General features: G+C 46.4%; 2 protein-coding genes across 2 annotated transcripts; both read right to left on the reverse strand.

Moving 5' to 3' along the window:
* Positions 1 to 5,899: 5,899 nt before the first annotated feature.
* Positions 5,900 to 9,141, reverse strand: LOC142775819 (leukocyte elastase inhibitor-like). Its single transcript, XM_075877976.1, has 2 exons — positions 8,765 to 9,141; positions 5,900 to 7,186 (listed from the first exon to the last, which is right to left on the reverse strand). Exon 2 carries the CDS (start codon positions 7,161 to 7,163, stop codon positions 5,973 to 5,975), a length of 1,191 nt encoding a protein of 396 aa, XP_075734091.1. The 5' UTR covers positions 7,164 to 7,186; positions 8,765 to 9,141; the 3' UTR covers positions 5,900 to 5,972.
* A 10,275-nt stretch (positions 9,142 to 19,416) lies between these two features.
* On the reverse strand, positions 19,417 to 22,020 carry LOC119169500 (iripin-8). The gene is made up of 2 exons (XM_075877981.1): positions 21,833 to 22,020; positions 19,417 to 21,233 (listed from the first exon to the last, which is right to left on the reverse strand). The coding sequence occupies exon 2, from the start codon at positions 21,218 to 21,220 to the stop codon at positions 20,009 to 20,011; it is 1,212 nt and encodes a 403-aa protein (XP_075734096.1). The 5' UTR covers positions 21,221 to 21,233; positions 21,833 to 22,020; the 3' UTR covers positions 19,417 to 20,008.
* Positions 22,021 to 26,637: the final 4,617 nt, after the last annotated feature.

Here is a 26,637-nt window from a genome sequence, read left to right on the forward strand (position 1 = left end):
AGGCACATGCAGTTAAAGGGGAAGGCAGAGGGATTGCCACGTTAGTCAGCAACAAGTTCACCTTTGTGACACATGATCTAGGGGTAAGACCTAATAAAACGGAGCTCTCCTTAGTTGAGGTCATTCCGAGTTCTTCCAACCTTTCCAGCATTTTTATACTGAACATATATAGTAGCCCTAGTGATCATAGGCAGCGTTTTAGGACGATCATAGCTAAGGCAACCAGAATGGCTGGGCTCTCTCCTCTGGTTGTGGCGGGGGATTTTAACTCGCCTTTCCGGGCGTGGAACTACCCGTATGATTCAGCTAAAGGCAGGAGCTTGTGGCAGGAGACGGGAGATGCGGATCTCTCGTTAATTACGGACCCGATGTTTCCTACTAGGCGCGGCACATCCACCACCAGGGACTCCACCCCGGACCTAGCTTTCGTGAAAAATGCTGGCTCGGTAGGTTGGGAAAATCTTCTGACGGATTTAGGAAGTGATCATTATATTACAGTTACTAAATTACAGATGGAGGCAAAATCTAAAAGAAAGTTTACTTACGTGGATTGGGATAAATTTCGGGAGTCACGCAGCGCTCGAGCGGAACAGGGGGAAATCCCGGACTCTCTGGGGCAATGGACAGAGATGCTGCTGCAGGACGTTAGAGCGGTTACCAGAACCATTGAGACAGAGGTACGGACAAACAAAATGGACAGTCGGCTTGCGCATTTACTGGAGGCAAAGCAGTCGCTATTGGCCAGATGGAAGGGTCAGAGACTTAATCGTAGGCTTCGGAAAAAGATAGCAGAGTTAAATACACAAATTGAAGAACATTGCAAAAACTTGTCGAGGCAGCAGTGGGATGAAATTTGTAATTCAGTCGATGGACAAATGCGAACCAGAGGTAAATGGAATCTTTTAAAACACTTGCTTGACGAGTCGGGCACTAAATCTAATCAGAGGGGGGTCCTTGCTAGAATACTTCATCTTGCTCAAAAATCCTCCTCGGGCGCGGAGCTATTGGGGCAGCTTGCTGAGAAGTATCTACCGCTAGCAGTTGATTCCATGCAAGCCTATCCAGGGTATATGGGAACACCTTGTGCCCATTTGGATGAACCCTTCACCATCAGCGATGTGCGACGTGCCCTGCACGAACTTAATGGCCGATCGGCACCGGGTCCAGATAAGGTCACCAACAAAGCGCTTCGGAATTTGGAAGATGACTCTGTTGAATTTCTTACTGATGAGATTAATAGGATTTGGAAGGGAGGTGACATCCCGGAACAATGGAAGTTGGCCAAGGTGATCCTCATTCCCAAGCCCGGTAAAGCACCAAGTTTGGACAATCTGCGCCCCATCTCTCTCACGTCATGCGTGGGAAAGGTGGTGGAACACGTTGTCCAGAACCGAATCGCGGACTACATAGAGCACAATGATCTCTTCCCTCACTACCTTATTGGCTTTAGGCCAGGCCTCTGTACGCAGGATGCTATGAAAATCATTAAGTGTCAAATTTTAGATAATCATACCAGAGACACCAGGGCGATCCTAGGCTTGGATATAAAAAAAGCGTTTGATAATGTCCGCCATGATTCTATTTTAGATGCGATCTCAAGTCTCAACCTAGGTTCCTCATTTCATGCGTTTGTCAGATCCTTCCTGTGTGGTCGAAAAGCCATACTTAAAGTTGGAGATCTAGAATCGGATGTGCAAGCGCTGGGAAATAGGGGCACCCCGCAGGGATCTGTTCTATCACCCTTACTTTTTAACATCGTCATGGCTGGTCTCTCGAGGCAGCTTTCTGGAATTTCAGATGTTGGTCATACAATTTATGCCGATGATATCACCATTTGGTGTAGAGGAGGAAGTGATGGCACTGTAGAGGCGGCCCTGCAAGAGGCCATCGACACTACCGAGAGTTTTCTGGAAGACACAGGCCTTTCTTGCTCTCCGGAAAAGTCTGAGCTTCTCCTCTATAAACCGGTCAGGAGGGGCCGTCGACCGCGAGGCTGGGTGCCGCCCCTAGAAAATGACATCCACTTACGTACCAAAAGTGGACGATCAATCCCCAAAGTCGCTTCCATTCGGATCTTAGGTATGACGCTAGAAGCAACGGGCACCAACACCATCACGATTAAAAGGTTGGAAAAAAAGACAGACAGTGTTATTAGGCTCATAAGACGGGTGGCTAACCGAAGGACAGGACTATCAGAGGACAACTTGGTCAGGCTTATACATGCTTTTCTGCTGTGTCATTTTGCATATGTGGCGGCAATGCATGTCTGGAAGAGAATGGAAAGGGACAAGCTTAATGCAATGATCAGGAGAGCTGTAAAGAATGCCCTTGGGCTCCCCAACTACACCCACACCAATCGTCTCCTGCAGTTGGGAATTCATAATACATTGGAGGAAATTGCGGAAGCACAAGAAAGAACACAGGTAATTAGGCTGTCTGGCTCAAAAGCGGGGAGGATGATTCTCGCAGAAATGGGTATTCCACCAGCTCAGATTGAGGCTCTGTACCAAGGGTTGACGAGGGATCAGAAGGAAAACATCATTGTCTCGCCTGCCCCGCGGAACATGCATCCCCAACGTAATGTTGGAAGGAGGAGAGCGCGCGCTCGGGCCCTTCTTCGCCAAGTTGCGGATCTTGACGGGGGGGCCTGTTTCGTGGACGCGGCGCAATATGATGGCCAGAGAGACCGATTCACGGTAGTGGCAATCAACCACAAAGGCATTACAATTAATGCGGCGTCGGTATGCGCCAGAACTGCCAATGCAGCTGAGCAGGTTGCCATCGCCTTGGCTCTTTTAGATCAGCGTAATGAACACATATTTAGCGATTCTAGAGCTGCCATTCGTGCCTTCAGTGTTGGAGCTGTGTGCAAAGAGGCCAAAAATATACTCGGTGATAAGTTGCTTACAACCCATACCATTACATGGTTCCCAGCTCATATGGGAAACATGGACGGAGGGATCATAAATCTCAATGAGTTGGCCCACTCCAGGGCGCGAGGGTTAGCTGTCCGCGGCCATGGAGGACCTTTGGGTCGAACTGGAGATTTCGTAAACAGGGATCCGCCAACTACATATAATGAAATAACCCAACATTTCGCTATGGATAGGAGAATCTTTCCACCTCCACATGCGAAGCTAAATAGAGCGCAGGCGCTTACATTGCGATTACTTCAAACAGAAACGTACCCTAACCCTGCCTTTCTTCACAAGCTTTATCCTGATGTTTATTTAACCAACTCGTGTACAAAATGTGGCGGTTTAGCCACCTTACACCACATGCTCTGGGAGTGCCCTTCGGTACGTGGCACCGATACAGCATCGTCCAGAAAGTGGGACTCCGCTCTCCGGAGTCCAGACATAACATCGCAACTTTGGGCTGTCCAGAGGGCCCACGATGCGGCGCTAGGGCTCGGCCTTACTGTCCCATCGTGGGAGCGGCCCGCCGTGTGCTAGGGCGCACGCCTTCGGACTTGTCAATAAAGTTTTTCCAAACCAAACCAAACCTCACAAAAAGCGTAGCTTGGCACAGTACCACATCTTCTTGAACAAAACGAAGACGTTTTCACCGCAGACCACTGTTATTTCTGTCAGATTTCGCACTTGTGCGTTCGCAATATTTGGCTCGTTCCTCATTTCTTCCGTTGAAACCGTTCTAAAGTTTGTCATAAGCCAAGTCGTATGCGTGCGCTGGGGGGGGGGGGGGGGGGGGTAAGTGGGCAGGGGGTCGGGCAGCCAACCCCGCTAATCTCAAGTGAGAGCGCAAAGTCTGACCCATACACTTTAGCTGTCAGAACTGTCCCGCGTTGTTTAAACAGCATGGCCATGCCATGCTGACATTTTTATAATAATGGCTGCCGTAGCCCCTCATGGTGTATTCCAAGAACCGCTTACTTCCCATTTTTACAGCCGGAAAGCGAACGCTAGAGGCACGGTTATTTCATGCTGATTTTTAATGATAATAACTGCCGAAGATCCCAATAACCACTTATACTTCCCATTTGTTACAGCCGCGAAGCCAAAGGCAGGCCCTTCGGTGAAGCATGTCGTCACTTCATTTTCATTCTTTCATACATCGTGGAGCACGCTGTCATTCGGACTGGCCAGCGAAGAGTCGGGAAAAAGGGGGCGGGGCGGCACTTCCTTTTATTAAGTGTGGGCCGGGCAAGCAAGTGGTCATTTTGCGCTATGTATGCATGGCGAAAAAATTTCTGGGAATGGGGGGGGGGGGGGGGGGGGGCACGCGCCCTGAATGCTACTCTCACGACTAAGCCACCTCTTGTCACGACTAATGCGGAACCATGGGCATGTCTACGAGGCCAGTAGCTCGACGTATTATTCCTAATTATAGTAAAACGACGTTTGAGCTCACAATAATGCTTCGTGAGATGAATAGCACCTTAACAGCTCTACGTCACTGTTATTTGGTAATCAGAAAAAAGCTTGCTATTGCTAATGTGCCATATGCGGTTGTTACCATATGCTTCCCACAGTACGCCAGAATAACGGGGCATCTCTCATATTCCAAGCTCTTCCTTTTTGTCTCAATCAACACACTCGAATCCGCTCGCCGCTCTCGCTTAAATAACGCGTACCACGTTTCACAATGCTAATCATTATGAACATAACGTTAAGCTTTTCGATGCGTTTTAAATCGTTCACAGAAGCCACTTGTTGGCGCCAAAAAACTGCCGCTGCTTTGCTCCTACGGTACCTGGCGCCCTCTCGCGAGCACGTATGTAGGTGAGGTAGAATAATATCGATCTCAAATTTTTACCTGCTGTGCGAGAGGTGTCACTAGCTACTCGCCTACAGTTAACTTACATATTCAATATTAAATGTACAGAACGACGTAAACGAAATTAGTCAGATCTTGAAGCATCAAAATCTGTGTGTGCGAGCCTTTGTTTACGTCTATGAACAAGCAATACACTTTGTTCGACGAGCTGTTCAGTAGGTGAGAAAAGACACACATGTGTGAAAACCTAGGTGTGAGAATTCTCACATAGCGGTTAGCGTAATCCTATAAACAGCAGCGTTTCCATCGCGCTGTAACAACGGAAATGCCGTATTCGAGAAGCTATCATCCAACCCAACTAGGGCTGTGCATCTATCTTTCGTGTCGTGAGAATATTTTCCGCAGCAAGCCTAGGCTAAGAACAAGGCACTTTTAAAAATAACTCTTTTATTTGAAAAGTAAGCATATTTCAGTGTTGACCCTATATAACACTCCATTCTCAAGCCATTTTTTATCAATACATAAGGCAATGGGGAGGTTTGGAACTGGGCGCGGCGATTTCGAAAAGAAAACGGACTTTCATGTCACACAGGCGCATACTTCCAGATAAGAATGAGTGTTACGAACAAAGCGCACCGTGCATAAACGTGTGTGGGTAATAAACGTTCAAGTATTATACACTTTCACTTCTCTTTTCCTTAACAATTTATTTTTGTGCCGAACTTTCAGGTTCTGCTACCATTTTGAATGTCGCATAAAACAGAATTTATAGAAGAAACCGTTGGCGGTGGCATTTCGTTACGAATAAGCGATGCATTACCTGCCCTTCCGGCACATGAGGTGGCGAAGATAGCTGAGACAATGCCATGATGGTGGTGGATTTACTTTTTTTCTTTTTTTATTTTTGACAGATTAGCGCTAGACTCATTAGAACACTTCGCGTACATGCTGTTTGAAGTACAGACAGAGTCTTTCCGCATTTTCGGAAAGTACGCGTTGAGGGAGCCTGGTATTACCTTCACTTTCATTGTTCGTTTATCAAGAGGTAACGGCACGAGACTAAGCGTAAAACGAAACCAGGTGTACTTCCCTTCTCACGACCTTTCGCCTTCGGTAAGGACTTGCGTCTCTCGGATTTTTTGACAAGCACCGCACTGGGACGGGACACCGTGAACACTTTAATCGAATCTGATCATTACGGTGCGATGAAGGCCACTCTCACTCACGAGTAAGCGTCACGTCGCGGGTAGTTTGTTGACTTGACCCATGAAGAGGATGTCGCCCCGTCGCCCGGCCGTCACCGCAAATATGAACGGGTGATCGGCTACGACCGACTCTCCTTCTTCGGCCGCCTTTCCCGAGATCCTCAACAACGTCGCGCTGTCAGCCTCGCTGCCTTCTTCGTCCAGCCTCAGTTTCGAAACCTGTTCGATCGCGGATACGAACATGTCACCCGTGCCAATCATGCCCGAGAGATCGGCCTTGTCGGTGAATATCTTTTTGATGCCGAGGTACTCCAACGGCTTCATGAGGTTGTACTTCTTGGAAAGCTCAAATTTCGGCATCGAGAGGGCCACGCTCGTGTTCCTCAGTGTTCCCAGGAGGCGCTTCCATTCGGACGCGGTCAAGAGTCCGGCCAGCGCCTTCGCTCCCGCACGGTTCAGTGGAAGCAAGAGGACGAACCTCGCTTTGACGTCCTTGTAAGGTAGCGAGATGACGTGTGTCTTCAAAGTGGCATCGAGCGCGTACTCGAAGTGCCTTCTCTTGAACATAAACGTCGTCGGCGTGTCGGTGCCATCGTAGTTCTTGAAGGTGCCTTTGAAAGCGAGCTGTTTCTCAAACTTCTCTTTCCACTTGCCTTTGAAGTGTATGGCGTTCAGCAGAAGCATTTTTGCATCGTCCTCAGTATGGTCTTCGTCGAGAATTTTGGTTATTTGACCTTTCGTCTGATTGCTGACCCATTTGTTTGACCTACTGGCCAAGTTTTCGTCCAGCTCATCTACTAGGGTCGAAAATGGACCACCGTCCTTAAGAAAGTTCAGAAACTGGGGTAGAAGTTTCGGCTTTAAACCTTTCTTCACTGCGAGCAGATTCCCCAGCAATATCGGTGATTTTCGACCGGCACTCGGCGCACCTGTGGCCATTTCTTTGAACGCACTCTCAATGTCTTGTTTCACTGCGGCTATGGCTGTATCTGAGCCGAACGCACTAACAATTTCTTTACTGGTGTCGCCTTTGGTGGCGGCTGAAAGGATTGCCAGCAACACAGATACACCGAAGGGAGAGAAAAGGACGTTGTCGGAGGTGTCAGTCGAAAGCTGTTGGAAGAGGCCCAGTGCCAAGTTTGTCGAGCCCGTCGCATCGTTCGCACTGCACATATGCATCACACACGTCCAGAAAAGAAACACGAACGTTCCTATCTTCATAGTTCAGCCAAGGGGTCTCAATCCTGTAAAAAAAGAAAGTCATTTTAAATCGTTATTGAAACGTTAGAGAAATTTCGCGTACAGGAAGCACGGTTTTTAATAAATTCAAGATAGCGTTTAGCACAAAGCGTAGTTTCGAGGATTGGGGTATACTTGTTAATAGGGCAAGTTTAATGGATCTGTGCCAGTTTATATTGTTTGTTTCTTCTTTTGTCTATATCATTGCCACGCGAGTTAGTGACATAAAAGGATACAATTACTCTTTGTCGGCCAGGCTGTTTTAACGTGCTCTAATAGCCCCGCCGCGGTGGTCTAGTGGCTAAGGTACTCGGCTGCTGACCCGCAGGTCGCGGGCTCGAATCCCGGCTGCGGCGGCTGCATTTCCGATGGAGGCCGAAATGTTGTAGGCCCATGTGCTCAGATTTGGGTGCACGTTAAAGAACCCCAGATGGTCGAAATTCCCGGAGCCCTCCACTACAGCGTTTTTCATAATCTTATGGTGTTTTTGGGACGTTAAACCCCACATATCAAATCAACGTGAGCTAATAATTTCACAAAAGTAGGTAAAGTACATCTGACTGGGTCGATTGGCGGAACATTCAAGAGGCCTTTACCCTGCACTGGGCGAAGCCAGTCTGATGATGGTGATGATGGTGATGGAAAGAAGTGCGCATTTAAGGGCTTGTTTTGTTTGTCAGCTTTTTATTTTTTGGAAGGTGGGGAGGGTTCGACCATTTTTAGGTACGTCCGTATAGTGTGTTTGTATGTTTGCGTATATGTAAACTGTCAACATTAAAACAAAATAAAAAATTTCGGGGAGAACAGGATTCAAGAACCTTCCACTCCATCCCCTTCTAGCTATGATAATGGTGCTGGCGCCTGATATGATCGTTCCTGTAAGACAGAGAGGTCGTCGGTATTGACAACGACCTATTTGTCGTACAGCAACTTGGAGTTTGTGAGCGAGTTTTACATCGCCACTTCTTTCTGGGAGGTGCGCATTCACTAAATTGTTTCTTTTAGAGGATAATAGTCCAAGTGCAACCACATAAGCGAAGGTTATAACATGATATAATTCTGTAATTATTGGTTCCGTGTAGATAGATACATTCTGATAAATGCATGTATTCTAAACGTTCATGACCCTATTTTCATCACCAGGCTGTCAGAAACTTTGTATGGTCAAACTGTTTCGAATTGTTTTCCCACCGCTTTTTTAGACGTACGAAGGTTCGAATTGTTTTCCCATCCCCAGGCTGCCAGAAACTTTATATGGTTAAATTGTTTCGAATTGCTTTCCAACCACTTTTTTAGACGTACGAAGAGTCAACAGGAGAACATAGCCCTTAACAATAACAACTGTGAAATCAACCTCAAATATGCATGTCACACTTGCGTGTTCACCATTGTCTTCTACGTTGGTCACCACATCGCCATCACCCTGCCACAGTATTCTTCTTTGGACAGAAACGTCGTTGCATATAAATTTGACATCATTCAGCATTTCTCGCCGCTCGCTGGCACACGACACACCTCTTATCAATGCAGGGCACAAACCACAACCGTCCATCATTAGCAGACTGAAACACCAAGACACTCACAATCAAAGTTGCCCCCGACACATTTTCATGGTTTTGCGGAGGTAGTTCCTGCGCAGAAGAGAGATCAGATGTTCAACCTCTGAAGAATCTTTAGACACAACACGGTACTTCACTTGTCGTCCACTGCAGTCACAAAAACAAAGTTTGGCGCGGACGATGGAGAACGGCGATTAAAACCGCGGCACTGGAGAGACGACGGTAACACTTTTTAAAATTTAACAGCCTCTTTTATAGGCCGCGCAGCTTTCCTCCGACGCGCGAAATTCCGTGAGCGTTTTAAGACTTCTTTCGTGGCCCTCGAAACAATGCGCTCGCTCGTCTACCTTCTGTGATGGCCACAGCCGCTGACCAAGAGACGAGAGGTGTCTTGCCTTCCTGGAATAGAGCCTGATTGTAGCAACGTCTCCAGCTGCGGCCCGTACAAGCGAGCGCACGTGCGGGGGGTTGGCGCTAGAGGCAAAAATCGCTGCCGTTTACAGCTCGGCGGTCGTTCCAGGAGGGGGGCGGGACGGCGGTAAGCAACAGCTGCCTTGCTTGCTGCTCGTCAGCGGCGGTCGCCGTGGAAATAAGCTCGCGAGGCAGCCGTCGCTCAAGTCAACGCGTTGGTGGCGTCTAGACGCGTGCTTATTAGATTTCGCTCCTCAGAGAACACTCGACTCCCCACGAGCCGGGTGAATTCCAAGAAGCGTCTGTTCTGGCGACATGCTAAATAATTTTCGTTAGATTTCATTTACTCGAGCTTACGTGGTCATTAATTCGTGAAGGTACTGAATTACTCGCCACGGAAGCCTTGTTCTGTGGTTCAACAAAATTTCCATGCAGAAGCGTAAGCGTATATAACACAGATTTGACAGCTCAATATTGATCGACGTTTGGTGTTTCGTCAAACTGTGTTGTCATCGTAGCATAAACTTCGACTCTCCTCTCTCTCGGTGGTCGCTTAAACTGTCCCGCCGCAAAAAAAGATAAAAGAAAAATGAGGATCGCTAAAACGTTAAGAACGGGAGAATAGCGAGATAAGCAAAGATAAGTGTACCGTATGTCAGAGTATAAGGAGCTCGCAACTCTACGTCCCGGCAAGCAGATACCAGTCAACTCACAATCCGCGCGCAACTTCACCAATATGTCCAACTACGGTCACTTGATGCCTTGACTGATAGCTATAGCAAGGGGGGCTCCTAAGGAGATAAGGACACGCTGGGGTTGGGGAACGACTTTCCACTCGAACTTCCTCGTGCTCAATGGCGCTCGTGGGCGCGATGACCCCGAATAATCATGTCGTGGCTTCAGAGAGTAAAAACACATATAAATGTATTATTATTATTATTATTATTATTATTATTATTATTATTATTATTACTAACAAATACATGCCAAAAGGTCAGCATGTAACACGGCACGTGTTGTTCGGGTTCCATCATTAACTTCAGTTTCAATCTCCGCGTTCTTGTTGGAAGAACCTTGAACGACACCGTACCCTCATCGTGTTCCCTCTGTACGGTGGCGCAGACCTTGACAACACCATCGTGCGAAAGGCAAATGAGATGAAGCCTTGGTCGGCTATCGCATCGCGTGGAGCAGTCTTGGCGGAAACTGCTCATTTTCTTTGCTGCGGTTGGGACGCTGATATGGCTTGGTGCGCTTGAACTGTCGGTCGCTCAAAACAACCCTTGCGTCAACGTCACTGTAGCGGGAGTAAGACGAAAAAAAAAAACATCGCCGTCATCCTTATCGAGGCTGTTCCACGGGGCCGGACGAGCCCGCGTCTCGTACGGCACACGTGCACATCCTTCCAACGAACTGGCATTTGCTCTCCACTTTTATCGGTGCATGTCGTTGCTCGGGCCGCGCGGTGCTTATACAGCTCGACCAATTAGGACAGCATACCGAGCTGTGCCAGGATATTTGGCAACGCCTTCCCAAGGGACTTGTGACGTGCCCCGTTTCGTTGTTTTATCACTGTCTTTATCCATGGTAATGTTGCAACAGCTACGGCGGGTCGTCAATACTGCGCGTGAAGCCTACGACTCGTACGCCACGTTTCTTCTGTTCACCCACTGTGTGGCCTTCATTGCTACATTTGAAGAAAGCAGCGGTTATTTTAGATTATGGCTATGTTAATGAAACAGCTGACTGTCTATCTTGTCGTTGTTATTGAAAACTCGGTAAAATAGTCAGCAATATTTATTTGCGAGTTTCAAATTTACGCAGAGAAGCAATGAATTTTATCACTCGTTAGCGCACTTGCTTAATGGGAAAGACGGTTATCGTTATAACTTTTTTTTTATTGCATGAAAGAGAGTGTACCTCACGAAAGGCGTAAGGTATACAGTGTGCTCAATAATAGGTTAATGGATGCGATGTATTTCCTAGAGCATGGATATCACAATTATGTCCGAGTTTGACAGTCCAACTTTATAAGACCCTTCGTTTTGCCAAATATATTACGAATTTTATATTTGAAAGAAATTTACTATCCGATGTGTTGAAATTATATCCAAAACAGCACGCTTATGTATAGTTTAACATATTTTCTAACGAAAGTGGTTCAAACGCACTCTTTGGTTCTTGAAACCTCCAGTGCCGGGCACATGGTGTTGTGCTGCGCGGTATAATCTTGGCCGTATAGCTCTGTAACAGCATTCTCGGTTGACCTGGAAAAGTACCAAGTGTGATTTTTCAGTCCGAGTCACAATATTTAGGCAACCACTCCTGCTCATTCTAGCTTCAATCGCAGTCTCATTACTCTCACTGCAACACCATTTTAATATAGCGAATATGACTGGCAAGCCTTAACTAGCCCCACCTTGCAGGTAAGAGTCTTCAGAAGCAAGCACAATCTCAGGCCAAATAAATGCGGAAATAATAATAATAATAATAATAATAATAATAATAATAATAATAATAATAATAATAATAATAATAATAATATTAATAATAATATGTGGAGTTTCGCGTCCCAAAACCACGATATTTTTATTGGAGACGCCGTTGTAGAGGGCTCCTGGAATTTCGGCCACCTGGGGTTCTTTAACGAACACTGACATCGCACAGAAGACGGACGTCTAAAACGCAGAACTGGACTAGGAGTATCTGGTTGACCACATTCTATGTCACTGCCCATCCTACCAGACTCAACTTCGGCATTATAGGAGTCCAACTCGATCCTCTTGATGCAAGAACGTGATCATAGAAGATCCTGGTAGTTTGACCCTCAGTTTAGTACATGCACAAGACTACGGGAGTAGTACCGAGCTCCAAGGTCGACCAGACTTTGAGCACGTACACCTGTGAACAACCAGTGCGAGTTCATGTTGTGTGGTCTGATTTAACTGTTATTTTTTCCCTCCTGTTCATGCTTCTCTAGCTTATCTATAGTCATTTCTCTTTCTCCCACCCCACGTGTAGCGTAGCCAGCCGAGCCAAGCTTTTTTAACCTCCCTGCCTTTCTCATTCATCTCTCTGTCATAGCGACACGTACTTGCAAGGAATGCTTCAAGTGTGGACGAGAAAGTCTGCAAGACACCTCCTTTCATCCCTGTCAACTTTCTCGCAGAAGCAGCGGGCCATCGTTTCCCCCTACATGTCGCATATAGAAAGCGGTGAGAGTGCTGTAGCAGGATTCACGAAACGTGGCGTCAGTTCAGAGGCACGCCAAAGTTGCATGCGTGTTAGTAACGGAAGGGGAAAACAAGTTGACATTCAGTCATGTGCCTCGCAAACCACAGCTCTCCCGTCGGAAATTACACGTACGCAGAGTGACGGGCTGAGTTGCCTGTTGGTCAAAGCGTCAGTAGGCTTTTATTTCTGCCAGGCTCACATTTTCTGTGGTCACGAACACAACGCGAATATGCGCATCAGTAGTGCAACACGAACACGGCATACCACTCAGACAAGCATCCGGGAACAGTAACTGTACTGCCCTGTTGTGTGGGACTGTTTTACCTTTCAATGCGAGAAAAACTGCGCTAAGATAGAAAAGGACACTACAAATGAGGAACAGATTGAGCGCATTTTTCCCTGCATAGAATGAACATACTAGTCCCTTAAGACGTCATGATTCACTTTCCAAGTGTTCAAAAATTACACGTACCAGAGCCGCTACAAGTGAAACCAAAGAGATATAAATATGCATTGTTAAATTAGTTGGTGAGAAGCCGTTATTGTGACCATAAAGATAAAGTGAACAGGACACGAAAGACAACAGAATGACGAGGGATAACTTTCAACTTTCTGTGTTTAGTTAGCACGTATTTGGTCGTTCTTCTCATCCTGGTTTCATTAGTACGCTGCTCCCCATGAAGGAAAAACACATTATGCGCAGTACGTCTTGTTTCGCTGGTTATGTTCTCTTTCTTTTTCTTTCACCCAGTAACCTTGTAGATGATTATAGGAGAAGAACATGCGCCAATTATATAGTTAGGTGTCGTGTTGCAGTCCATCTTGATGCATCTCGCTTTTGCCAACTATTTTTGCAACAACTGTACTTCATTTTCTATTAGTGCCTCTGAAGCCTTGATGATACATAGTTTTTTACGTTCCTTGATCTGGTATGCTTCCAGTACATCGCGGGCCCTATGGTTTTTACAATGAAAAATTGCTGCATTCGAATTCCTTGGACACAGAAGACCTACAGCTGTTAAAGAGCTCCTCGGGCCTTGTAGATTTTCTAAGAGAAGACAATCTACGTGGGTGTGAAGCGTTCAGCATTGATGTAGATTAGCTAGTTCATTCCATGCTCCAGGAAAAGTTGTTGAACTCAGCGTATGAATGTATTTGTGAAAATAATGACGAATAGTCATTTAGCTCTAGGAGTGGAATTTTTTCAGAGCATCATGGAACTTTAGTTCACATATATGTTATATGCATTCAATCGGGTGGAACGACACTGTATTTTTTCAATGGTCCGACGTCCACTTAGGGCTGAGAGTGGCACCCTTTCTCAGCAACATTATTTTTAGCGAATATAGAGAAGACGGAGCTGTTGACAGAAATCTGGTGGGATCGTTCAAAAAAATTGAAATACCGATGATTTTCTTGTCTTTTGTAAAGAATGAAAATGTCAACAGTAATATGGTAGACACCTTAAATGTTTATAAAGAGCTTGACATGAGGTTGGATTATGTGGTCGAAACCAATGAGCTGCAGTACTTAGGTCTCAGGCTCGACTGGTGTGCTGGCAATATCTCTAAGTCAAAGAAACCTGTATTCTGGACCTCATGTCAAGCCAATCCAACCTGGTGAAAAGAGGCATAGCCACTTCATGTTTGCGGTCATGTCTGTCCAAATGCTGAATTTACTGTTTGCAAGTAAATGCGATGCAATTAATAAAAAGAATGAGACAAGTTGGCTATCCCATTTCAGTAACTTGGTGTCACGCGAAAGAGATTCAGGAAGTCCAGAGCCACGAAATTGCGGGGAAGGTATTAACAAGGTCAACACGAAGTCAGTGGCAGCCATGCCCTATGTTCCTGCTCTGTCTCACTACCTGAAAAACGTTACCTGCAGTTACACGGTTGACGTGGCTTTCACGTCGCGTCGAAAAGTAGGAACTTTTTGCTCGGGAGTTCAAGAAAAGGCCGCGACAGTTTAGTTAAGTGTGCCGTATGTATTTGGACGCACAAAATGAAACTTACACCTTGTGAGTGTGGGGTGGTATAGCGTTTGCACACCAGTTGGGAGGCATACATAGGCAAAAATGGGAGGCGCCTCAAGATAAGATTACCAGAGTGTCACAGCTTACTGAAAGGCCCACTTTATTCCAATTTGTCAATGCACTGCATTATTCACATAACCAACTCACTCAAGAACCACTTTAGCACTGCATAAGCTGCGCCTGTACACCGGTTTTTGCAGAAGGTTCACTAATTTTGCATCATAAAAACCAAAGAGAACGTGAGATTGTGGAAACATATCAAATCAAGAAACGTAAAAATTCATGTATCGGCCAGGCTTTTGTGCCAGTAATACAAAACGAAGTGCAGTTGTTGTAAAACCGGTAGGCAAGAGCGGGATGTATCAAGAATGATTTCAAAATGGCACAGCACCCTGTGGTTGCGCCTTATTTTCTTCTATTCAGTTATTAGATTACATATTAGTTGCTTGTGCGACCAGACTGGGCGATAACCGTGGTGGCTTTCTACGTTAGTTTCAAGCATGTCATTTCTGCTATTACAGAATCAGTTTAAATCAAATTTAGCGCCTGTCCTGCGCGAGTATCTTCTCGTATCGTCTAAGTTGGTTGCGCCACAGCCATAATAAATGAATACACGAAAGCGGGAAGAAATCCTCCAATCCACATATGACTCTTCGCGCTGTGACAAAAGAAGAACGCCAAGTGTGGTCACTGCACAGTAAAGATAGTCCTGGAACGCGGTAGGTGAGACCGGAACATCCACCCATCAACACCCATAGAAGGCATCCCCTTGTTGCAAGACGCAAGCGGATGTGGGTGTGTACACATCAGCATATACATGGGCAAAGAACACTTGCCTCGATGTTTCCGTATGAGTCTGTGCACTCTAAGACTTCTAAAAGAGCTATTTCTTCACTTCGCCTAGAGTCTGCGTTGACAAAGTTGTGACCACACTAAATGCGCATTACTTTTTATGATCAGATCAGCCAATTATCGGCGGCGGGCTTCCTTTCGTTGGTCATAAACACGGACGCCTAGTCACTAATGCAAAAGATGAAACTTACAGTACCGACGTAAAAAAAGAAGACACCGGAGAGATTTATAGAACCAGGGTTGTTACTGGCTTAGGTAAGACTTTTTCCTCTCAATATTTTTTTTCACCAATCGAGCCTTTGCATGCGCAAATTGCGCTGCCGTTTAAACACGTAAGTCTAGAGTCAGTGCTCGTGTGTGGTGTGTGTTTCGTTCCTTGTCTGAGTCACGCTGTTCCTTCCGATTTCTTAGGTAAGAGTACAATAAAATACGGGCTTCAGTAAGGAGAGACAGTTGTTGGGAAGAGATAACCTAAAATGCTAGATGGCAACATGTGTATTCAAACCTGACCAGAACAAATATCTAGGCCTACCACCGTGCTCTATTAAACGGGGAAACCATGTAATTTATCACAACCTTATAGTTACATCATCGATTACAACTGAAATAAAAATGAAAAATTGGAGGAAGTAGTTCCCTACCTCTTTCCACAAAAAAAAATGGAATTCGGAATCCGGGAAGTAGAGTTTTTTTTTTGTTCGCGTCACTGACTGTATACGTGTGCTGTGCTTAGGACAGTCGATGATACGCGTTCTCGCCTTCGTGAACATGTGAGCATGTTGACGATGGCGCACGCTATATTCGGAATAAAGAGTGTTTTTTTTTGTAAGCAGATCAGAGGCGATTAATGAAAGCGTCGACGCGTCGTGAGAGCTGAGGCTCAAGGTTAAGACCTACAACGCATAATATTCATTTTTGGTAGTGTCGGCGAACCTGTTGGACAAATAGTATACACGTTTTAGTCCTCGTAACATGCGACGTAAGTGGCATTGCGATGTGAGCGTAAGACGGCTTTACAAATGACGATGTTCTGCTATTGACAACTCATCTGCCATTTCATTTCGTTTGATGTTGCAGTAGCTCGGAACCCTATGGAAAGACCACTCCATGATGTGACTTTGTAGCTTGTTTGCCGTTACCGTCGTATTAGGAATATGGTCCTTGTGATACATGACATTATAGTTTCGGACTACGAAAAAGAAAATAAAGTTCCGCCCCCCCCCCCATATGCCCATCTCTCGATGCTGTCGCGAGATGAGCCAATGTCGGATACCGAATCAAAACAACGCGCACTTGACACTGTTCCTGTGTGACCATTTCCAGAGAATGACGGCAGCAAGAAACAAGGCTATAGACATGTTTTGCTTGTGCCAGCTCTAATGTGTTACAGTGTGTGTGTGGTAAAACTGAACGCGCTCAAAATTCAATGCTCCTGTCACAACCGTAAGTTGACAAGGGAAGTGTCAATTGGCACTAGGAGGACATATATTTTTTTAGGATTGTAGTTAATGTGCGAGCAATCAGAGCAAGAAAATCAATCGACATAAACAGTGTCATATATCGCATGAGCCATTAACTAACGAAAGAAACCATCATGTTCCTGTGGGAGTATTTGCAGGGACGAAAAACCAGTACCGTTCAGTGCCATTCGATATGTAAATGCCCTGCTGACTGAGGTGCGCATCCTCGTCAAAATAAAAAGTAGCATCGCGACTAGAGTGTATTGAAGAGTATGAAGTTCTCTATATCATTAAATACTTTTTTAGAACAAGTTCTAACATGATTAGCATCACAGCGTAAGTACGACTTGTATGATGAGCCGTCTGCGAGCGTAAAAAGAAATGAAAGAGGTCATTGCATTTTTGCTCATTTATCTTTCAAAAAACTTCGTTAAGTCAAGTTCAGTGCCACGAAAGCTTCGCAAATTCCAGTTGATGATACCATCCAACCGTATGAATACTTATCTGGGAACGGAAATTCCTTCGTTAGATTAGAAAACTCGTAAAATCGAGTTTCGTTAGATCAGGTTTTACCTGTAATGTGATCGTGCACTTATACACCCACACATTCTTCGGTTATCCCAAGGAACAGTTCATTCACTGTATGTTGTTAAATGATTGGGTGATAGAGACATCTTAAGTTCACTTTATGATTAAGCCACGCTATTTAGTGTATGTTAATTCACATTTTTTGTTCTATTGAAGTAGCGACCACCAAAACTATGCACGTGCTTTAGTTCCGTTTTTATTGATTACCAAGTTCTTCGTTGATAGTCTCCAAAATTGTTTTGTGTAAAACAGTTAGTTGCTGCCAAATAATAGGAAGATCACCTGCAGTGTTTTAGAATTTAGAAGTTTTATAAACTGATAAAATTTCGCGGTTAAAGAGGACTGACATTATTGTTAACGATGTCGTAGTTTTTTCCGTGGTTATTGCAGCAGGAGCCCTGATTGATATTGATGGATATGTGGAGTTGAACGTCCCAAACCGACCATATGGTCATGAGAGACGCCGCAGTGGAGAGCTCCGGAAATTTCGACCGTCTGGGGTTCTTTAACGTGCACCCAAATATGAGCACACGGGCCTACAACATTTCCGCCTCCATCGGAAATGCAGCCGTCGCAGCCGGGATTCGATCCCGTGACCTGCGGGGCAGCAGAAACTCTAGAATATGTGAAAGTTAATCTTGCTCCTATCACGCAAGCACGCCAAAAGTGTGGGCGGGGAAACCCTACGTCATCCTCAGTTCCTTTGGGGGAGCCCTGCTGCACTCCGACGGAAGGTTTCCACCACTCACTAATACGAACGGCAGCAAGAACGTTGTTTATGTGACGAAGGCTCAATTAAGTATAGCGAAGCCGAAAATTCTGCAGCTGGAGTGCAATATCTTGAATAATAACAAACACTGCGTGCGCAAGCACCCATTCGTATCTTCAAATGTGGCCTCCATGACTAACCCATGCCGTGCAGCAGTGGTGATGTTTCAAGTAACGTGGCATATTGACGATGCCGTCGCCGATTTCACTCGGCATCTCAGACAGCGCTGAAACCACAGCTTTCGTTTTTTTTTTTGCCAAAAAAGTGCTATTTGCGTTCACCTTTGAAAACTATCACATCGCTTTTTGAAGTCAGCAGGAAAGAAACTCTTGTTCCCTGCTGAATTCCTTGAAGGTCATTCTCATTCAAAAGTGCTTGAGCTTCCCTATAAATGAGGCTGAATTTAAGATGCCAACGAAATGGTCCTCATATACTAATAGCGGAATTCGTGCAAACAGCCGCAAAACAAAAGGCATGGCATGATGAGAACTACCGTAACTACGTTGTATAAAATTAAAGTGCCTGCTTGTAACGAACGAAAATGGATGTTCATAGCGCATCATTTCGCGGTCCATGTCATTAGTGCTCATTACATGTAATCTGTGGAAGATTGGCTCGTACACTACATACAAGTAAAAGATACGAGATGTTATAAGTAATGTTTCAATTTTGAAATCAAGTGGTCAATCAATTTCGAAATCACGTGTGTGTACTGTGAACACATGCCGTTGATACCAATAAGGATTCGGTAGTGCAGTGAGAAAGGTCTTGCAAATAGCGAATACCCCCCTCCAACACTGCATTGAAATTGTTCATGATTGAGTATTTCACTCAAGTCCATCAGCCTGGATTACCCAACTCGGTGAAATGAACATCGCGTAACTCAGGTTCTCAATTCTGACAACAACAATCAGGAATGCATTTTGTGTGGCTCCCTCGTCGCACACTTCCTTTTCCAACCCTTGAAATAACCCCACGCGGTATAAATTGTCCGAAACCCTCCGCTTGCGCCGTCTCTCGTACCCTCAGACGCAGTGGGGCGTTATACATCCTTCAAGTCAACCAAATAACGAACCTTCTCTCCTCTTGTCTCTAATAAGCAAATAGCGTAATCTACACCACCGGCAATACAAAGGGGCTGGGGGTCTGCTTCATGTAACGGATTGGGCGCTCTTTCCAATTTCTTGCCACAGCTAACGTACCTACTGTTGAGTCGCAAACTTACCTGCTACCATGGGCGCCGTGCTGTACAATATACCGCGTACACGTTCACGTAATGACTCTCATACCACGTTTTACCACGGTACGCAAAAAGGGGAGCACTGTATAAAACGAAGAATAGATAAGCGCTTTATTTCACAGCATTTTCGCAGCATTGTGACCGTGATCTGTATATTGACCCGTAATTGTCCGGATGCCACGCTGTACACATATACTACGAACACACATAAAACGAACGTTCTCGCGACATCACATCGGCGATATTCTTTGTGATTATGAGGAGCTTGCCATGACGGCGAAGTGGGGGCGAGCGATGAATCGCTGAGTGACATGCATTCAAGCCCCGTGGCGGAAGACTAGACTGAATATTTCCAGGTCCACATTGGTGCAGAAGTTTCGGTGCGCAACACAAAGCCCGGAGATGGCCATCATAGGTAGATTACTAAGCATGATCTAAGTAAGACGATTCTGAAGCACAGGGGTCGTCAGAGTATTGCCACCTCAAATGAAAACATACCATTCGAGAGGGCGTTATCACTGAAGGATCCGCGCAAGTAGGTTGAAGTATTAGTCGATAATGTCATGTTTTAAGCAAAAAAAAGGGCACGCCAATACCTTCTTCATCTTCGCCAGCAAAGCTCACATAATGGCAGATAAATGGCACAATATGGCGGCTTAAGTGAGTGGAACGTAGTGACTTAGAGAGCGTTGACCTCGCCCAGGAACATGATAGTGTTGGTGTGGACGTTTCGAATGAGGAAGATGAACGGATGGTCAACGTACACCTTGGGCAACGGTGGAGGCGTGACAAACGCCGCCGTGCGTAGCTGGATTACAAATCCGGTGACGGCCGCTGCCTCACTGCCTTCTTCGTTCACCTCCAGAACGGCCTTGTGCAGCACGTCCGAGACGTACAGATTTTTCGCGCCGCTGATACCGGACAGGTCTGCGTCCGCGGAGAATATCTTCGTGATGCCCAGTGCCTCGAGTGTTGGCTTGAGCGTGTACTTGTTGTCGAGCTTGAACTTTGGCAGCTTGACTTTCATGTCTTTCGGGTACATCCTGGCAACGGCCTTGTTCAGGTTCTGAGTGGTAAGGGCCGACTTGAGGTGCTCGATGCCATTGCGCTCACTGGGAAGCAGGATGGTCATGGCGATGTCCTTGCCAACATAAGGCAGGTCGACAACGTCAGCGTTCAGCATTGCGTCGAACGTGTGGTTGAGCGTAGACTTCATTTTCATCATGGGTATGAGGACTTTGGTGACACCACCGTTGTAAAAGGAACGTGGCTTTGTTTTGAGCTTGTTGAACTCGTAAAGCCAGGTACCCTTGAAGTATACAGCGTTGAGCAGAATCAACCGCGTGGAGATGTCTGGCGGCATATCGAAGAGGCTGCGAATTTTGCCGTGCGTCTTTTCCCTGACCCACTTATTGATGTTGTCGATGGCCTCTTGTCCCTTCTTGCTGAAGTCTGCTTCGAGATATTCTGCTCCAAACGCGCTCACCAGAGCTTCCGTGTAGTTGGGCAGGACGCCGTAGCCTTCCTGAGCGACCGCTGCGTTGGCGATGTCGAGTGTGTACTCGTGAGGCAGGTCGCGCGCCGCTTCCAGCTGCTCCTTGAACAGTGCCAGGATCTTCTGTTCGTTGAGTTCCTCGGCGGTATAGCCGAAGTTCAGCGTAAGCTGTTCCAATGTGTCGCCCCGCGCACCAATGTAGGCCATGCCTAAGGCCGCCGACACACTGAATGGTGAGAAGAACACGTTCGTGTTTGCGTTGCTCGGCAGGGCCTTGAGTAAGTTCAGGCCAAGGTAGTTGTTGGCGAGGGCTAGTTTCCATCGATCCTCGGGCTCGGGTTCGGTTGCCATAGTAATCACGGCGACGGTAGCAACCAGACACAGCAGGCGATACATGGTTGATTCGTTTCTGAAAATTGAAAAAAAAAAAAAACATCAGGAACGCGTCACGACATAAAGGCGCGCGGCAAATGCGGCTTGGAGCCCGTCCAACGTCCTGCAAAGCAACTGCGTCTCGACACTAGTACGTTTTCTTTTCCTCCTAGGAGTGCCATCTCGTTAGTCTGCGAAACACGTCTCAGCGCACCGCTTGGCTTCAATACGACGTCAACCATCCATTCAGACATCGCCAGACGTCCCAACCTATTTTGTCAAAAGACAATGTCACATCTCAGAAGGGGCATGGCGGTCTTTTAGAATCATTAGATAGGTGGCTTCAATCGACTGTCCGTGCTGCGTTTATTCTTTATTCATGGCTATATATAGCTGCGCCTTTAGAAAGCACGCCGCGCACGCGTGCGCCAAATAAAACTCGCGCTCGCTCGCAATGAAACGTGTGGTTCGCCTATCAGAAGGGCTCCAGCTGCGCGTCTATCAAACAGGCTCCTGGATAGTTGGCTCGGCGCGCGAGGTTCACAGCGCCTGGCCCGAGCCTCGCTCTATTCGCGAGAAACGCGCGAGGCAAGAACGGCTGGCGCGGTTCGTAAATCAGAGCCGCCGCTCCCTTACCTGTCGTGTATGACCGGTGGACCTGGCTGCTGCTGCGCTCTTCACACTGCCATGCAAGGGGCCTTCTTTTCTAGACGTGCCGGGAAATCCAGCTGCGGATGTCGTAAGCGTGCCCGGCGCGCTCGCGCCGGAGGTGACGTCTCGTGCCAACGGAAAGCGGACGCCCGCCCTCGCTCGCCTCCTTCGGAGCCGACCACTCCTCGTCGCGCACCCCGTTGCCTCGTTACTTCCCGGACAGCGTGTGGCGCCGGAACTTTCCTCACCAGAGGCACTCGCTTCTTGCTCCGCTTGACGTAGTTTTCGTCGCTGCGAGGGAGAAAGCAGCTTCTTTTTTTCTCTTTTTGTGACGGCTCGCTTGCGGGTTTAGGGCAAGGTACGTCGCCGTACGCACACACGCACGCGAGCGCTCGAGAGGCCCTTCTCACACGATTCTCTCCTCCTGCCGGCGCAATCTCCGGACTTCCCGATGCGACCTCCACCAGCACCGGCGACGACGCCGCGCTGGCTCCCGCGTCAGCCGTATCTATCCCTCTCGTCACCCGCTCTTTCACTTACGCTGGCCCATATTCAGCGGCTCTGCGTGAAAACGGCACAGTCGGTGTGGACTTTTCTCGGCCAACGTCAGTTCTTGTCCTGTCGTGTACCCGTAGCAAGCGCGTCGAACGTAAAACGGAGGTAGCATGAGCATATTGCAACGGGATGTCGGCACCGTTAGGTGTTAGGCTCCTGTTTCAGCTGTTCCGTAGGCACTCAGGAATCCGTGGGCGGTGGGTAGAGGTGGTTCCCACGTTGACACAATCTTGACAATGCAGGAGGAAAGAAGACAATGTATTGTTGAGGAGAACTGGGCGGCTTGTTCGTATGGATAGGACGTTTTCGATTATATCACGCACCATTATTATGACACCATTGAAACAAGCGGAAACAGACCACTAGACTGAGGTGAAAAGTTGTGTTCGGTGGAGGAGAAAAATGTTGTAGCGTGAACGTTCTGCTTTAAACGGTGCACATGTGGTTATACAAGGCAAATTATCACTCACTTCAAATTGAAAAGGGGTGCTATAGTGCACGCACTTCCTCAATCCAATGCTTTATCGATGAAATAGGTGGGATGAAAATTGTTGTCTGTTTCGCGTTCACACTAGAGAAATTGTACCTCGAGGCGAAATGCATTAACATTCTGAACAGACTTCACTTGCGTAATTCCACATGTCTCACATCTTTTTGTTAACATTAGCCCTCATATTTGGACAAAGCCAACTTTCGACAATTTAAAGCTAATAATTCTTGAGTCAACAATGAATCAAGCTGCGAGAACTATACTTCGTATTTGTAAGAAATTTCAAATATGCGCGCATGAACTCGTAATAGCTATGATGTGAGTGAAATACGTTCTTCCACCCACTTGATTAGCGCACATTACCGATATCCAGATGGCCAAAATAGCTAGAGTGAGGCCTTCCGCTGTACCACCAGTGTTGCATGGGCCTCCACTGCAGATTTAACATATCAAATTTATAGACCAAGATATTCATCATCCAGTTATTCTTCCTTCTACAAATGAAGCCCTTAATATCCGCAGCGAGTGTGGGGCACAGTATCAACGTGAATACGTTTTCAGTCAGATTTGGAAGAACCGCCTGAATGCGTGCAACGAATGTTCGCAAAAGAATATCAGCCATACATAGAGATGCAACATGAAGTATACTTAGTATACGAACTATGTCACTGCTTGTGTATGTGGCCAACGAAGTCGATTTCAAGACTTCTTCATATCATGAGGCCTCAAATATATATTTTATTAGTTGTTAAAGCGGGCAATGTGATGTCTCTGTGTGTTTGTGTGAGTGTTTTGTGGAATTTTTGTGCATTTTACGCCCTTGAGCATATAAACGTCTTACCGTACCCATATTTTGAAAACCGCTTTATAAGCACGCTACAAAAAACCCTTCAAATTTTAGTACAAGTACTATCTATCTATCTATCTATCTATCTATCTATCTATCTATCTATCTATCTATCTATCTATCTATCTATCTATCTATCTATCTATCTATCTATCTATCTATCTATCTATCTATCTACTAATTTCGATATTCTATTAGTCTTCATACAGTACTTATTCATAGCGCAATAAACATGACCATGCACATTGCAAGCGTACAAATGCGGCACTACGGAGACTGGGAGCGTATGCGCGTCCGTGTCCATTCCTCGGACCGGACACGGTTGCGGCGCGGCCATGCGTGCAAGTTGTGAAGCAATCGGCCGACGGTTTCTTCTGCTTCTGAAACGGTTTCGCTCTGCAAGCCTCTCTTGTTTGTAGCGCAGCGACTGGGCGCGGCCGGCGTCGGATGTTTTGAGAAAGGATACGTGACGGCGAGAAAGTTGTAGTTCCCATTCATGTCGGTGGAGCTTGCGTATACTGCTTGGCCGGCCTCGGAGTCAGGCCTGGCGCACATTCGCCGTCATGAAAGAAGAAAGCCATCTGGGATGCGAATAAACACGTGTGCCTGCGAAACGGAGGTTGCTTGGTTGAAAAGTAAGAACTGTAAAAGGATGGAAGAAAAACGAATGTAGCTTCGCGAGTACGCCCTTGGAGTCTCCGACGTGTAGGTCGTTGGCACTCGCAGAGCAATGATGAAGAGATTAAGGCAAGAGCTTTTGTAGCGTGCGAGTAGATTTACTGAAGTTTGACTCGAGTTGCCTTGTAGTTACAATATGAGAACATGAGTTTTTTACTCCGCTTCACTTGGTCGAGATACAAAGTTAAAGACGCTTCTTTTTCTGCCCCAAGGTTGCTAAAAATAGCATTAAAAATAGCCTTGACAAAATCCCCCATTTTACTTGTCCATTCCTCCTGTTCCCTTTCTTGTTTTAATTTGATCAGCCGTTACGTCTTACGCAATGCCTTGTCGCACTTGCGAAACGTTGTATTTGCCACCACGCTTCAACATTCGCATATATATATATATATATATATATATATATATATATATATATATATATATATATATATATATATATATATATATATATATATATATATATATATATATATATATATATATATATAGTCAAACTTCAATAAATCTACTCGCACGCTACAAAAGCTCAGTGAGCTTAGTATTTTTCCTGGTCCTCTTGACCAAGTCAGAGTGTTCATTAATGAGGTAAGTTAATTATTATGGATTAGCCAACATTTACGGTTATGTTTTAAACAAGTGTATTGAATGGACATGTTTAAGAATTATTCATTGATGTCTAGCTAATTCGTTTCCATGATATTGCTTCAAGAACTCTTAGCTTGAAGAACTCTTATTGAAAACATAATGTGAATGAAATATTGAGGCTACGCGTAAATCAACTGCATGAACAGGCTTTCGGTAGACCAATCGCGAAATCGACAAGATAGGACCAACACAATAGTTTTATGCACAATTCCTACCCATGCTAAACCCCTTTCTGAGACATAACTAATTAGCGCATTGATTTGATTGATTGATTGATATGTGGGGTTTAACGTCCCAAAACCACTATATGATTATGAGAGACGCCGTAGTGGAGGGCTCCGGAAATTTAGACCACCTGGGGTTCTTTAACGTGCACCCAAATCTGAGCACACGGGCCTACAACATTTCCGCCTCCATCGGAAATGCAGCCGCCGCAGCCGGGATTCGAACCCGCGCCCTGCGGGTCAGCAGCCGAGTACCTTAGCCACCAGACCACCGCGGCGGGGCAACTAATTAGCGCAGAAAAGTACAACACACGTGGTAAATAAAACAGGCAAGACGCGGCCTTCCGGCCTCCTTTTTCACCGTGTCACCTGTCATATTTGCACTAATTAGTTATGCCTGAAGTCAATTAGCACCACCGGCTCAACTTGACCCTCCAATAACGTTTCTTAGTCCACTCAGGCGTCAATGGCGCAGTGGCTTCACTTTGCAGCTGGGTCCGCAGGGACTCGGAACGTTGACTCTGGACATACTCACGATCTTGTCGACTTGGTCCCAGTTATATGAAACGTCGTGTCGTATTCATACTTGTTCTCCTCTCGTAGATGGCTTGATTTTTCGTAACCGCAGCAGTTCCATGGCACACTGTCTCTCCCGGCCCTTGTACTGTCCTCTAGGTCAAGCACTCTTCTTCAAGAAGCGCATGTCGACTCCTGCATGACGCGTGGCTCTGTCCCGTTGGAGCAAAAATATGGCTTTTCTTCAGCCTGTTCGGAAGCTCGAATGCCTTGTCCGCCGATCTCTGTCTGCTTTTCCTCCTCTCTCGCGACTCCCTGGCACCCACTTCCTTCCGATGCGTTTGTTGCGTTTTCGGGATTTTGAACCGAGAGACCGCCGCAGCGCGCCCTCTTTTTCTCTCCCTCTTCAAAAGGAATCGCTTACTACTACAATGCGTCTATTGTACCGCACGTCTCCGCCTCGGTGGCGCCTGTGCCCACACCATATTTGAACGCTATTCTTCCTTTACCCTTACGCACCCGACGGGGGGTACTCTGTTGTCGTGTTGACAAGAAAACGCTGGCAGTTCGCGACAAGCCACCCGGGCGCGTCAAACATTCCGGCTCGTCTAATCCCCGCGTTCCTGTATGCGCTACCCCGGTCAGTCAATGGCCCGAACGAAGGGGAAGGCTGCCGCTTGAACGCTCACTGTCGCCAGTTTCTTCGTCCACTTTATCCCCACACAATGGGCGAAGAGGCGCTTACTCGTGCCTCTCCTACGGCACCACGTCGCGCTGACGCATCACATTATATACTTTCTCTAATGTAAACAAATCTCTTTTACCGTGAAAG

The sequence above is a fragment of the Rhipicephalus microplus genome, chromosome 2 (genome assembly GCF_043290135.1).
Source record: "Rhipicephalus microplus isolate Deutch F79 chromosome 2, USDA_Rmic, whole genome shotgun sequence".
Lineage (NCBI taxonomy): Eukaryota > Metazoa > Arthropoda > Arachnida > Ixodida > Ixodidae > Rhipicephalus > Rhipicephalus microplus.

Bases quoted from the DNA above. Each gene is read 5' to 3' on its own strand.
- LOC142775819 (XM_075877976.1), bottom strand. From the start codon at position 7,163: ATGAAGATAGGAACGTTCGTGTTTCTTTTCTGGACGTGTGTGATGCAT.
- LOC119169500 (XM_075877981.1), bottom strand. From the start codon at position 21,220: ATGTATCGCCTGCTGTGTCTGGTTGCTACCGTCGCCGTGATTACTATG.